The sequence below is a fragment of the Somniosus microcephalus genome, chromosome 9 (genome assembly GCF_052327205.1).
Source record: "Somniosus microcephalus isolate GS21.2 chromosome 9, FLI_Smic_1.0, whole genome shotgun sequence".
In the NCBI taxonomy this organism is placed as follows: Eukaryota; Metazoa; Chordata; class Chondrichthyes; order Squaliformes; family Somniosidae; genus Somniosus; species Somniosus microcephalus.
In genome coordinates this window covers 17,887,564-17,902,135 of record NC_140995.1, presented here as the reverse complement: position 1 = coordinate 17,902,135, position 14,572 = coordinate 17,887,564, and the positions used below count along the sequence as shown (strand labels likewise).

Here is a 14,572-nt window from a genome sequence, read left to right as displayed (position 1 = left end):
CCTACAGCACAAAACGGTTTCTAATTTGCAATCAGCTAATACTAAATTGTTGGCACAAATGAAAAGGAAAAAGCTGTAAATGCAGGAAATTTGAAATCAAAATGCACAGCTTGTCCGTCAGCATTTGATAAGAGAAAAGATAGGTTAGTGTGTTGGGAGAAGGAACATATCAGGCAGCGGCAGCCAGGAAATTGAGCAGGAATCCGTTCCAGTGGATTGCCACTGGTATCGGGCCCTGCTTTATCTTGTTGGGGCCTGGGGCACGCATCTGAAGCTCCCACTCAAAGCAGGTTCATTTGCCTAGGGAGGGAGATTCATTTGCCTATTCAAAAAGGGGGCGGGCAGGATGCCGCTCCATGACCTGGCTGAACGGGTGAGCTGAACGCTGAATCCCCAGCACACCCATGGCAACCTGTCAGGAAGGGGGCCTCCAGGTGAACCTGCGGACAAGAGGGCATTTAAAAGTATGGCAGACTGTAAAAATATGCAATTCATGCCTATCAAAGGCCCTTCTTGATTTTTATTTTTGATACTTACCTTCGTTGAGCCTTTGTGCCTGTTATCATGTTTTCCCCCCAGCTCTTTTTATTGACACTAGAGGGTGCATTGTCAAGGCCCAATGCAATTCAGTAGATTGAATGGACCAAAATTGGATTTTGAAACTACCTAGTCGTTTCACATCAATATCTCTGAAGTTACTGTGAAATCTCAAATAAAGCGGTTTTTGTTGAGCCTGTGTTTTCAAATGCAGTTATACTGAATAACAGGACACAGACTACAGAAGTAAGTAAACAGGTCTTTAGTGATTGAGGGTCAGGGTGGAACTGAGCTACACTTTGTAGTGTATGTAACTGTTCTACCTTTAAGAGAACTATTGTATGTAACCGTCCACCTTTAAGAGAACTATTTTAGGTGTGGCACTACTTTATCTTGGCTGCTGTATACTGTAATACCGACGGTGACCACACCGGTATATAAGTGCTGTGTCAGGATTTATTGGGCAGATTCGCCCTGACCTTCGAATAGTAAAGTCCTGTTAAAGTTACTCTTGTAGTCTGTGTATTAATTCGCCATAATACCTACAGACTTTACAGTGGCGACTGTAAAGTATGCGAATATACTTAATACAATAAGGAAGAGACAGCTTGGAAGGGTTTAACTTAGGTCTTTACTTCATACCCACAGGCGGGAACTGAGGGGAGATCAGTACCCACAGTACTATTTATACCCCTATGGCCAGGAGTGGTACTACGGTATCACTACGCCCCACAAAGTAGTGCTGCCCTGGCCATAGGTTTAAAGTAACATACATGTTACATACACAACATTCCTCCCCTTTTAATTAAAACGTACCCGTGCAATTAAGTCAACAGATGCGCCCTAACTAGGGCTAATAACATTTGGTAACACAACATACATAACATATTTACATCAGAGTTGTCTACCTATATATATATAAAAAGAAACATGTTATAGATTCAGTCTCTGGGGAGGCCTCCTGTCTCGACTAGGATAACGTTTTTCTCTAGTCGGTCTCGGTGTAGGCGGCGGTACTTCCGTCACCACTTCATCGCTGGAGTCGTCGGTGTCTGATGGCACATCCTGTGCCGTGGAGCTCACTGGAGTGCTGCACTCCTCGCAATCCTGAGACTTCTGTAGCGACGAGCTGGGCCGTGATTCCGCTGGAACAATGTGCTGAGACGTTTGAGGTAGTGAATCAGTTGGGTTTCTGGACTCCACAAGTTGATCAGCATGTCGTCTGATTATGCCGTCCCCAGTATCCACTGTGTACATCAAAGGTCCCTGGCGGGCCTTTATCGTACCAGACCACCACTTTTCATTTCTATAATCACGGGCCAACACTTGCTGCCCCACCTCGAAGCTCCGTGTCTGTCTGTCAGGAGCCCTACGAAATACTCGGTTTTCCACATCTCTCCGGATGTTTGGTCTGAGCAATTCGAGGCGAGACCTTAACCTTCTATTAAAGAACATGACGGCGGGGGCCTGGTTGGTCACCGTATGTGCAGCATTACGGTACGCGAATAGGAAATTGTCCACCTTGTGTTGTAGTGGCAACCTTTCCTCCCCCATCGCCTTGATGGCCTTTTTAAAAGTCTGTACAAATCGCTCTGCCAGCCCATTTGTAGCCGGATGATATGGTGCGGACGTTTAATGTCGCACTCCATTCCTTTTTAGGAATGCTTGAAATTCTTCTGCCACAAATTGTGGCCCATTGTCCAAACAGACTTGCTCGGGCACCCCGTTTCGGGCAAAAATGGTCCTTAAGGCTGCGACCGTCTTTTCGGCTGTCGTTGATGACATCTTTATGACCTCCGGCCATTTTGAGTGGGCGTCCACTACAATAAGGAACATCGCATCCACGAAGGGCCCAGCAAAGTCCACGTGGATCCTTTGCCACGGCGTTGAGGGCCACTCCCACGGATGTAGTGGGGCTTGGGGTGGTACGTTCTGTACCATCTGGCACCCTTGGCATGCTTTTGCTACTTCCTCGATGTCCCTGTCAATGCCGGGCCACCAGACGTAGGCTCTGGCGAGGCTTTTCATTTTGACACCCCCCAGATGACCTTCGTGTAAGTCCCGCAACACTTTATGTTGTAATTTTTGAGGGACCACCACCCTGGCTCCGCACATCAATGTGCCCCGGCATACGGACAACTGGTCCTTCCTTGCCGAAAACGCCGGCAATGATGCGTCACCCTGTGCTGGCCAGCCTTTCACGGTCAATTCGTAAACCCTTGCCAGTGTCGGGTCATTCTGTGTTTCCCGCTCGATACATTGGCTGGTGATGGGCAAGTGTTCCATAACCGCCGTATGATATATTTCCACGGGGTCCTGTACTATCTCTTCGATCTCGGCAGGCAATGGTAGCCGCGACAGGCCATCCGCATTGCCATGCTGTTTGGTACCCTTATATTCGATAAGGTACTGGTGTGCTCCTAAGAACAGTGACCATCTCTGTAGCCTTTGGGCCGTCATCAGGGGCACCCCTTTTGTTGGATTAAATATGGACACCAACGGTTGATGATCCGTCAGTAGTGTGAAACGTTGCCTATGTAGGTAGTGGTGGAATTTTTTCACACCCCACACCAGACTGAGGGCCTCACTGTCGATTTGCGCATAGTTTCTTTCGGCTGTAGTTAACGACCTTGAGGCAAATGCTATTGGCCTCTCCGTCCCATTGGGAAATTTGTGTGACAACACTGCCCCTATACCATACGGGGAGGCGTCACATGCCAACCTCATTGGCATTTTTGGGTCAAAGTGTGCGAGCACTTCCTTTGATGTAATGAGTTGTTTACCCTGTTTAAAAGCAGCCTCACACGCTTCGTCCCAATTCCAGGAGACTCCCTTTTGCAGCAATGAATTTAGTGGATGTAAAATGGACGATAAGTTCGGGAGGAACTTATGGTAATAGTTTATAAGGCCTAAGAATGATCGTAACTGAGATACATTCTCAGGGGGCGGGGCCTTCACTACTGCCTCGATCTTTTCTGGGGACTTATGCAGGCCTTCCTTATCTATAATGTGACCACAGTATGAGATACGTTCCTGGAAAAACTCACATTTCTGCTTGTTCGCCCTGAGCCCGTATTGTTGCAACCGCAGAAGTACTCGCTCCAGGTTAGCGAGGTGGTCGTTATCCGTTTGTCCTGTCACCAGGATGTCATCCAGGTAGCACTGCGTTCCTGGAATGCCCTGTAGGACCTGTTCCATGGTCCTCTGCCATATGGCTGGGGCGGACGCCACACCAAATACCAGGCGATTGTACTGGTACAATCCCTTGTGTGTGTTAATCGTTAGGAGCTTTTTCGAGTCCTGCTCCACCTCCATCTGTAAATAAGCTTGACAAAGGTCAATCTTCGTAAAGTGTCTACCCCCAGCTAACGATGCGAATATGTCCTCTATCCGCGGCAGCGGATACTGTACCGTGTGCAGGACTGGGTTAATAGTTATCTTAAAATCCCCGCAAATGCGAACCTTCTTTGGTTCCCCCGGTGTGTTATTTGCAGATTTCTTTATAACTGGGACGATGGGCGTGGCCCACTCGCTCCACTCAATCTTTGTAAGGACACCTGCACTCTCTAAGGCGTCCAGTTCTGCTTCCACCGCTGGCCGAATGGCATAAGGCACCGGTCTGGCCTTACAAAACTTGGGGTTTGCGTCTTGAGCAATAGTTATTTTTGCTCGAATGTCCTTTAAGGTCCCCAGCCCTTGTTGGAACACCTCTGGCGTTTTTGCCAATAGTTTCGACAGCCTGTTTGTAATGGTTGTATCATCCGTGGTGGTCTCTACTTTTAACTCGTGTATCGACTTCCAGTCGAAATGGATTTTTCTTATCCATTCCCTACCCAAAAGTGGTGGTCCACCGTTTGGTAGGACGTATAAATAAAGTCCTGGCACTTTTCTGCCATTGTATTTAACTGTTACTTGCATTTTTCCCTTCGGGTAAACTTTTTGTCCCGTATATGTTTTTAATTTGATTTCGGTATCCCTTAAGGGAATGCGTTTGAACAGCCTGTTATAATCTTGTTCATTAATTACTGATAGGGCTGAACCCGTGTCCAGCTCCATATTAACTTCGACGCCTGCTACCTTCATTTTAACCCACATTGTGCTGTGGTCCTCCGTTTTGTCTACACCATATAACTTGAGACATCCCAGACCTTTAGGCTCTGCTTTTGTGCCTTCCTGTGACTCGTCTGAGCTACTGTCAGATATCTTATGTATTTTTGTCCTTGCCTTGGTACTGCTCGGATTGCCCCCACTATTGGGTTTCGTACCCGACCGACAAACTTTCGCTATATGCCCCTTTTTCCCACACTGCCGGCATATTTTATCACGAAACCAACAATTACTTTGGTCGTGGGTGGTTTTGCCACAACGGTAGCATTTACCTTTGTGAAATGTCACCTCATGGGTGTCATAGCCGGTTGTATTTTGTCGTATTTGGGCAGCACCCTGTGCTGCTGCTTCATGTGCCAATGCTATTTCCATCGCCTGATCTAGGCTGAGCTGTTTCTTGGCCAGCAACCGTTTTCGTGTACTCTCATTTAACATGCCACAGACAAATCTGTCTCTGATCGCTTCCGCCAAAAAGGCTCCAAACTGGCAATGTTTGGACAACCGTCTGAGCTCAGCCAAATAGGCTGCCTGCGACTCATCATTCCTTTGGTCGCGTCTGTAAAAGCGGTACCTTTCCGCTATAAATGGTGGCTTAGGGTTTAAATGTTCCTTTAACGTATCAACAATTTGGGCATACGTTTTGTCTGCTGGCTTTTCTGGAGTAAGAAGATTCCTCAGCAGACCGTATGTTTTTGCCCCCATAGAACTTAATAAGGTTGCTGCCTTTTCGTCATCTTCCACCTTGTTTACTATGCAATAAAGTTCATGCCTTTCTACATATGCGTCCCAATCTTCTATGTCGGCAACAAATTCTGACAACCGAGCTTCTTCAGTCATTTTTAAAACTGTTGAAGAGGTTTTCCCGCCTTTTTCCACTAGATGGCGCTGTTGTTTTTTTCTTTAACTGCTGAAGAGAAAAACTTTTCCCCTTTTGTCCACTAGATGGCGCTTTTCCCACCCTTTCTCCCTCTGCTGTCAACGACCTCGCTCCAGCGTCGTTATTTTTAGCCCTTGCAGCTCCCGTTATTGCCACCGCCGCTATTACAACGACCTTCCCCTCTCGTGGCCCACTAGTCCTCGTGGCTCCGTTTGTTCCCCAGATCGCCTGCCCGTTCTGGCCCTTGCAGCTCGCGTTCCCCGGGAAGGATTGCAGTTTACCTGGCCCTGGGTGGACTTTTGCCCCGTGGCTGGAACGCCCGTTCAGCCTCTTCTCTCAGCTGCCGCAGCCTCCGCTGGAACCCTCTCTCTCTCGCTCCGTTGCTGCCGCTCCTCCGGAACTGGGCGGCCTCCTTCGGTCGAGGCGGGACTCTGCAGGCTGGTAAGAAGCTTCTCTCCCCGTACTGCTACCGATCCTTTGTTGCACCTTGCACTGGTGAGTTCGAACGTTCCTAGTCGCCAGTGTAAAGTATGCGAATATACTTAATACAATAAGGAAGAGACAGCTTGGAAGGGTTTAACTTAGGTCTTTACTTCATACCCACAGGCGGGAACTGAGGGGAGATCAGTACCCACAGTACTATTTATACCCCTATGGCCAGGAGTGGTACTACGGTATCACTACGCCCTACAAAGTAGTGCTGCCCTGGCCATAGGTTTAAAGTAACATACATGTTACATACACAACAGCGACGAGTTCGATCTTACCCTGCGGCAACAATACTTCCGAAGCAGTTAACGAGCGTCGAAGAGGCACCCGCCCTCGTCGTTCCGCTGAGAGAAAACTCGAGTCTGCAGAGCAAGGAAGAAGGAAGAATTCAGACACGAAGCCTTCCATCAGCAACAGGCACTGATTGTCCCTTCTGCCACGGTGGTGAGTGAGCCGATCAGCACGAGAAGCAAGTCGGCCACGGTGACTGTGAGTAAAGGGAAAATAAAAAAAATAAACGGAGGATAAGGGCGGTGAACTCGACCACAGTCGGGGGAAAGGAGCCGGACAGAAGTCGGGCCCAGAGGCGCTGAGACTGGGGCAGCGTGGAGCACGGAAGCCACGGTACAAGCGGGCTGGGAGACGCAACGGCGTCGTGAGACAGCTAGACCGCGACCGGCGAAAAAGGCCGGGCAGCTACCGAGGCCACGAGGCGCTGCGACCGGGATCATAAGGCGCGGGAAGATATAAAAATAAATAAACCGCGGTGAACTCAGCCGCAGCCGGGGAGGAAAGCACCGGACTGCGAGAGGGCTGGGAGGCGCGATTGGAGTGAAAAAGGCCGGGCAGCGACCGAGGCCACGAAGCGCTGCGACCGGGATCGTAAGGCGCGGGAAGATATAAAAATAAATAAATCGCGGAGAACTCCGCCGCAGCCGGGGAGGAAAGCACCGGACTGCGAGAAGGCTGGGAGGCGCGATTGGAAGCCGCTGAGGGAGAGACAGAGCCCGAGCGAGCGGGAGAGACAGAGCCCGAGCGAGGGAGACTGAGCGAGATCCAGCCCAGCGGCTGAAACTGTTCGCCGTCAACGGGTTGTACCCAGCGCCGGTTGCCCTGCCGAGAAAAGGGAACAAGGAACGCACTGAAGCCGACGCGCAGGCTGCGAACCCTGAAAGCCAGCGGTCGTCGCCCGAGGGAAAAGCTTACCCCTCCCGCCAGGGGAAGAAACGCGGGAAGCCACCAGTAGGCGGGGAAGAAGACAGAAGCGGGAAACCACCATTTTGAAAGTGGGCGGGGAAAGAAGACAAGCGCGGGAAACCGCCATTTTGAAAAAAAAAGTTAAAGAAATATTTCGTTGTTGTTCTCAGGAAGAGTGTGAAGATGCCTAAGCGTAGTAACATCAACGGTTTCGATTCCGATGTGGAAGATTGGGCCACGTATGTAGAACGCATCGAGATATATTGTAAGGTCAATAAGATAGCAAATTATGACAAAGCTCTAACCTTACTAAACTCAATGGGTGCGAAGACATACGGGTTATTGAAGCATCTTCTATCACCAGCTAAACCGGTGGATCAGTCTTTCGCTAATATTGTTGCTGTCCTGAAGGATCATTTTAACCCCGCACCGCTGATGTTAGCGGAACGATCAAAATTTTACGTGAGAACGCAACGAAAAGAGGAAAGCAACGCGGAGTACCTGGTTGAACTGCGTAGGCTAGCAAAATACTGTCAGTTTGGGGTAAATCTGACAGAGGCACTGAGAGACAAGTTCGTGTGCGGGATGTCGAAGGAAGGAACACAAAAACGACTACTCGAAGAGAACGATCTTACACTTGATAAGGCTGTCCTTATTGCAGCATCGCACGAAGCCGCAGCGAGAGGCACGGCGGAAATGCAGCAGAAGACAGCGGTACTCAGTGTGGATCAAATGACTTCGGGTACAACGAAATGTTATCGTTGTGGGAAGACAACACACGACCAGAACCAATGCTGGTTTAAAAACCAGGAATATAGAAAATGTGGCAAGCTTGGTCACATAGCTAAGGTATGCCGGTCAGGAAAGAAGACCAGCAATAATAAGTCACCGCAGAAGAAGTACAGAAAGGTACATAAGGTGACTGGGAAGAGTCCAGATGAACAGAATTCGGACTCAGACTCCAACAGCAAGGAACTGGGTAGTCTGAGGATTCACAATGTGAGTAAAGAAGCTGACCGACAAACTATCTGGGTCACACTACAGATTGCAAAAGTCCAAGTGAAGATGGAAGTGGACACCGGATCGGCGTTGACGGTCATGAATAAGCAAGATTACAAAAAGTTATTCAAACATATTCCCCTACAGGATACGGAGATAGTATTGCAGACATACACGGGGCACAGAGTATACCCCATCGGAAAGATAGAAGTCAAGGTGAGATACAAGGACAAAGATCACCAAGGGATGGACATGTATGTGCTGCCCAAGGGAGGTCCACCACTTCTGGGACGGGAGTGGATCAGGAAAATAAAGATAGACTGGCATTCACTAAACACAATGACGGTAGATTCCGGAAAGGAAGATGTCAAACCTGAACGGTGGTCCAGAATATTGGACGAAGCTAAAGAGGTATTCCAGCAAGGACTGGGAACACTGAGAGGAATTAAAGCAAAAATCAAGATTGCAGAACATGCAAGCCCAAAATTTTTCAAAGCCAGATCGGTACCTTACGCGATACAACCTGCTGTGGAGGCAGAATTGGAAGAGCTTGAACGTTCAGGGGTGCTGTCTAAGGTGGACTGGAGTGAGTGGGCCACGCCCATTGTGCCCGTCATGAAGTCTTCATCAAGTAACAAGCCAGGGGGACCGGGAAAGGTCCGCATCTGCGGAGACTTCAAGATCACAGTTAATCCGGTGCTTCACACGGTACAATACCCGCTCCCGCGGATTGAGGATATCTTTGCTTCATTGTCTGGCGGGAAACACTTCACCAAGATAGACCTGGCACAAGCATACTTACAAATGGAAGTCGAGGAAGAGTCGCGCCAGTATCTCACAATCAACACGCACAGAGGCTTGTATCGTTATAATAGACTGTTTTTTGGAGTAGCTTCGGCTCCAGCAATTTGGCAGAGGGCCATGGAGCAGGTCTTACAGGGTATTCCAAGCACGCAGTGTTACTTGGACGATATCCTGATTACGGGAGAAGACGAGGAGGAACACCTCACAAATTTGAAACTGGTGCTCACCAGGTTGAAGGAATATGGCCTTCGAGTTAATCGCCAGAAATGCGAGTTCTTCCAGAAACGGATCTCGTACTGCGGTCATGTCATTGACCAAGAGGGGCTGCACAAGTCACCTGACAAGATAGAAGCTGTCGTGAAGGCCCCCGCTCCGGAAAATGTATCACAGTTGAGATCGTTTCTGGGGTTGATTAATTATTACCACAAGTTTCTGCCAAATCTATCCACGGTGCTGCATCCGCTGAATGCTCTGTTGCGGAAAGAAGTACCATGGAAGTGGAGCGAGGACTGTAAGAAGGCCTTTCGCAGAAGCAAGGCGTTGATTACCTCTGAGGAAGTGTTGGCTCATTTCAACCCAACGTTACCTCTTCGTCTAGCTTGTGATGCTTCCCCTTATGGAATTGGAGCAGTACTTTCACACAAGTTACCAAATGGCTCGGAAAGGCCAGTCGCATTTGCGTCCCGATCATTGACCTCCGCTGAGCGAAATTATGCTCAGATAGATAGGGAGGCCCTCAGCCTTGTGTGGGGAGTAAAGAAATTCAATCATTACCTGCAGGGCAAGAAGTTCACATTACTGACAGACCACCAGCCGTTGGTGTCCATATTCAACCCTAACAAGGCCGTTTCCACTATGACAGCGCAAAGGCTACAGAGGTGGCCCGTGTTACTTGGGGCACACCAATATGACATCGAATACAAAAGGTCCAAACAGCATGGAAATGCTGATGGGTTATCGCGCCTACCGTTGCCAGTAGTAGAAGAGGCAGCTACAGTGGACCCGGTAGAGATGTTCCACTCATCCATAGTGGAATGTCTACCAGTAACAAATTCGATGATCGAAAATGAAACAAGAAATGACCCGACTCTCTCACGAGTCTACGATTTAACAGTGGAGGGATGGCCAGCACATGGCGAACCAACGCTGCCCGCATTTTCGCAAAGAAAAGAACAGCTGTCAGTGTGCCGAGGAACCTTGATGTGTGGATCTAGAGTGGTGATTCCACCCAAACTTCAGCAGAAGGTGCTAAAGGAGCTTCACAAGGGGCATCTGGGTGGAGTGAAAATGAAGAACCTAGCCAGAGCGTTTGTGTGGTGGCCAGGTATTGATGGAGACATCGAAGAAATAACCAAGAGCTGTCTAGGATGCCAGAAGGTCCAAAACGCGCCACCACAAGCTCCTCTGCATCCATGGGAGTGGCCCTCATCTCCTTGGCAAAGGGTACACGTCGACTTTGCTGGTCCATTTATGGACTCAATGTTTCTAATCGCGGTGGATGCACACTCCAAGTGGCCGGAGGTAATAAAGATGTCCTCCACCACCACGGAAAAAACCATCACAGTATTAAGGACCATATTTGCCAGGAATGGGCTGCCGGAACAGATCTGTTCTGATAATGGACCGCAATTTGTGTCCGAAGAATTCAGGAAGTTCTTAAAAAGGAATGGGGTCAAGCACTACACGTCAGCCCCATACCATCCCGCCACCAATGGATTAGCTGAAAGGTTTGTCCAGACCTTCAAGAAGGCCATAAAGGCCATGGGTAATGAAGACATCAACCTACAACATAAGGTAGATAACTTCTTGTTGGCGTACAGGAATGCAACACATGCGGTCACAAACCAAACTCCCGCCATGATGTTTTTCAATAGAAGACTAAGATGCCGGCTGGATTTGATTAAGCCAAACGTCAGAAGGGACGTAGAGAACCGGCAATTTCAGGGCATGAATGAAAGGCCAACTAGATCCTTTCAGATAGGTCAACAAGTTTTGGCCCGGGACTACCGTACCGAGAAATGGCAGCCTGGAACTATTGGGAAAAGGCTAGGGCCGCTGATGTATACCGTGGACATTGGTGACAGCATAATAAGGCGCCATGTTGACCAGATCATAGGATCATCCACAAAGGACCAACCTACTCCACAACCTTACACGGCTAATGTTGAAGCAGAGATACCCAGAGCACCTACCTCCGATCTGGTAATACTGGAATCAGATGAACCTGACACTGTCCTTCAAGCCGAATCGACCTTGCCAGAAGAACCTACTACCCCGCCGAAAACTACTACACCACCGAGGCGTTATCCGGACAGAGTCAGGAAGCCTCCAGAGAGACTGAATCTGTGAACTGTTTTGCATAAGTTGTATATATGTTATGATGTTATGTTAATGGGGAATAAGTATGTTGTAAGCTAAAAAGGGAGGATTGTAGTGTATGTGACTGTTCTACCTTTAAGAGAACTATTGTATGTAACCGTCCACCTTTTAAGAGAACTATTTTAGGTGTGGCACTACTTTATCTTGGCTGCTGTATACTGTAATACCGACGGTGACCACACCGGTATATAAGTGCTGTGTCAGGATTTATTGGGCAGATTCGCCCTGACCTTCGAATAGTAAAGTCCTGTTAAAGTTACTCTTGTAGTCTGTGTATTAATTCGCCATAATACCTACAGACTTTACACACTTTGCTCCGCAGGGTTTATATACCGGTGTGGTCACCACCGGTACTACAATGTACAGGAGCCATCAAAAAGTAGTCCATCACCTTAAGGTATCCTCTTAAGGTAGTACAGGTTACATACACTACAGTTTTCATGATGTTTACCGCATGAATGCAACTTTACCTACTTAACAGGATAGCAATTATTACCAGTAGTGTTACTGCCTGAATACTTAATGCGCTCAGGTTAAATTCCTCTCTGATATTTTAACAGAGCATTAACTTACTTAGAACAAACAGGTCAATGGCTACGTTAAAGTGATGGAGGGCAGAATTTGGTACAAGCTTAAATCTGTAATTTGTAATAAAAATGGACCAGAAAATCCGCAATGCAGCACATCTCAGTGTCGGCCCCCGCATTGGCATAAGGCCAGAAAGACAGGTGGAGGAATGCTGGGCTGGGGGATTTTCCACCCCGCCCCCCAGAGGAAACATGCAGGTGCCCCCTACAAAGATGGCTGTCGTAAAAATTAAAAAGAAAAGTAATTGGTGCCCAAATCAGCAGGGGTCCAGGCTGCGGATGGCCAGTGCATGCCTGTGCCAATCATATGCCGCGACTTCTGAAGGCCGAGGTTGCAAGAACTCCCAACGTAGCAAGTCCCTGCCCTTGGTCCTTATTTCACCAACCCCCTCCCCTCCACACCCCTCCCGCCAACCCCACCCCCCCACCACCCTGTTACAATAATGGCTATCCTGTAAAGTTTGCCATTAGGTCAGTTTCGGCCCAGTTTCCAGCATTTCCAGACCACTCCCCTTTGAAATTACACAAAGGAAGTTGGCTGTGGTTGTTGGAGGTCATTCATCTCAATCACATGACATCACTGCAGGAGCTCCTCAGGGCAGTGTCCTAGGCCCAACCATCTTCAGCTGTTTCATCAATGACCCTCCCTCCATCATAAGGTCAGAAGTGGGGATGTTCGCTGATGATTGCACACTGTTCAGCACCATTCGAGACTCGTCAGATACTGACACAGTCCGTGTCCATATGCAGCAAGACCTGGACAACATTCAGACTTGGGCTGACAAGTGGCAAGTAGCATTCGCACCACACAAGTGGCAGGCAATGACCATCTCCAACAAGCGAGACTCTAACCATCTCCCCTTGACATTCTTTGGCATTACCATCGCTGAATCCCCCACTATCAACATCCTGGGGGTTACCATTGATCAGAAACTGAACTGGACCAGCCATATAAATACTGTGGCTACAAGAGCAGGCCAGAGGCTGGGAATTCTGCGGCGAGTGTCTCACCTCCTGACTCCCCAAAGCCTTTCCACCATCTACAAGGCACAATTCAGGAGTGTGATGGAATACTCTCCACTTGCATGGATGAGTGCAGCTCCAACAACACTCAAGAAGCTCGACACCATTCAGGATAAAGCAGCCCGCTTGATTGGCACCCCATCCACCACCTTCAACATTCACTCCCTCCACCACCGGCGCACTGTGGCTGCAGTGTGTACCATCTACAAGATGCACTGCAGCAACTCGCCAAAGCTCCTTTAACAGCATCTTCCAAACCCGCGACCTCTACCACTTAGAAGGACAAGGGCAGCAGACGCATGGAAACATCATCACCTACAAGCTCCCCTCCAAGCCACACACCATCCTGACTTGGACCTGTATCGCTGTTCCTTCACTGTCGCTGGGCCAAAATCCTGGAACTCCCTTCCTAACAGCATTGTGGGTGTACCTACACCATATGGACGGCAGCGGTTCAAGAAGGCGGCTCACCACCATCTTCTCAAGGGCAATTAGGGATGGGCACTAAATGCAGGCCTAGCCAGCGACGCCCACATCCCATCAATGAATTTTTTTAAAAAGGAGCATGGCCAAAAAATTCACATTTTAGAGTATCAATGCAAAGAACAATTGTTGAAAGTTCTCTGAAGTCTTAAAATCTAATTGCGTTCAAATTGGAAATGCGGAGGAATTTCTCTTTGGTCCTTCTTCTTCATACTAATTTTAACTGTTGTTTGAAATTAGATTTTATCACGGAAGGGTTACAACTAGACTGTCATCGAATGGCGATAGCTTCACAACATTACCGAGCACGAAAGAAGCTCAATGTGTAGCCGTTATTTTATGTCTGTATTGTTAACACCATTACTAATATTTATTTTCTGTTATTTAGAACATTGGTGACAGTTCGTCTGGAGATAAAATGAATTTGCTCTTTGCGGTGTGAAAATACAAATACAGAGAAGACTTTGATAACTTTTCAGTCCTCCTGAGTGGTTTCTAAAATCTTCAGCTGCCAAGGATCTGTTGCATAACTTTTATGGAAATATACTGTCCAGTTTTGTGTGTGATGATATAATTGTTGCCTGGTGTCCCTGTAAACCATGATCTGTGCCTTCACTACAACCTCAGAATATAACTGCTATTTGAAGATATATCTGAAGCAATTCTTTCAACCTATGTACGATCTTTTATCTGCGCATACTTTCCCCGAATTCCCATGTCCACATTTAGAATGGAAACTTGCCACGTAAACTTGTCGTACTGTAATTATATCCTCCTGAGTACTACGTACAGTTTTCGTCTCCTTATTTAAGGAAGGATATACTTGCATTGAAGGCAGTTCAGAGACGATTCACTAGGCTAATTCCAGAGATGAGGGGGTTGACTTATGAAGAAAGGTTGAGCAGGTTGAGCCTATACTCATTGGAATTTAGAAGAATGAGAGGGGATCTTATTGAAACATATAAGGTACTGAGGGGGCTCAACAAGGTAGATGCAGAGAGAATGTTTCCCCTCGTGGGGAAATCTAGAACTCGGGGGGATAGTTTCAGAATAAAGGGTCGCCCTTTTAGAACTGAGATGAGGAGGAATT

At 48.0% G+C, this 14,572-nt stretch overlaps 1 protein-coding gene across 1 annotated transcript in view; it reads left to right on the top strand.

The window, feature by feature from the left end:
• Positions 1-14,132, top strand: part of tpo (thyroid peroxidase) — a 180,453-nt gene extending 166,321 nt beyond the window's left edge. The window contains exon 16 of the mRNA XM_085996420.1: positions 13,871-14,132. Coding sequence (XP_085852546.1) covers positions 13,871-13,904 — 34 coding nt within the window. The 3' untranslated portion in view covers positions 13,905-14,132. The remainder of the gene's footprint in view (positions 1-13,870) is intronic.
• Positions 14,133-14,572: the final 440 nt, after the last annotated feature.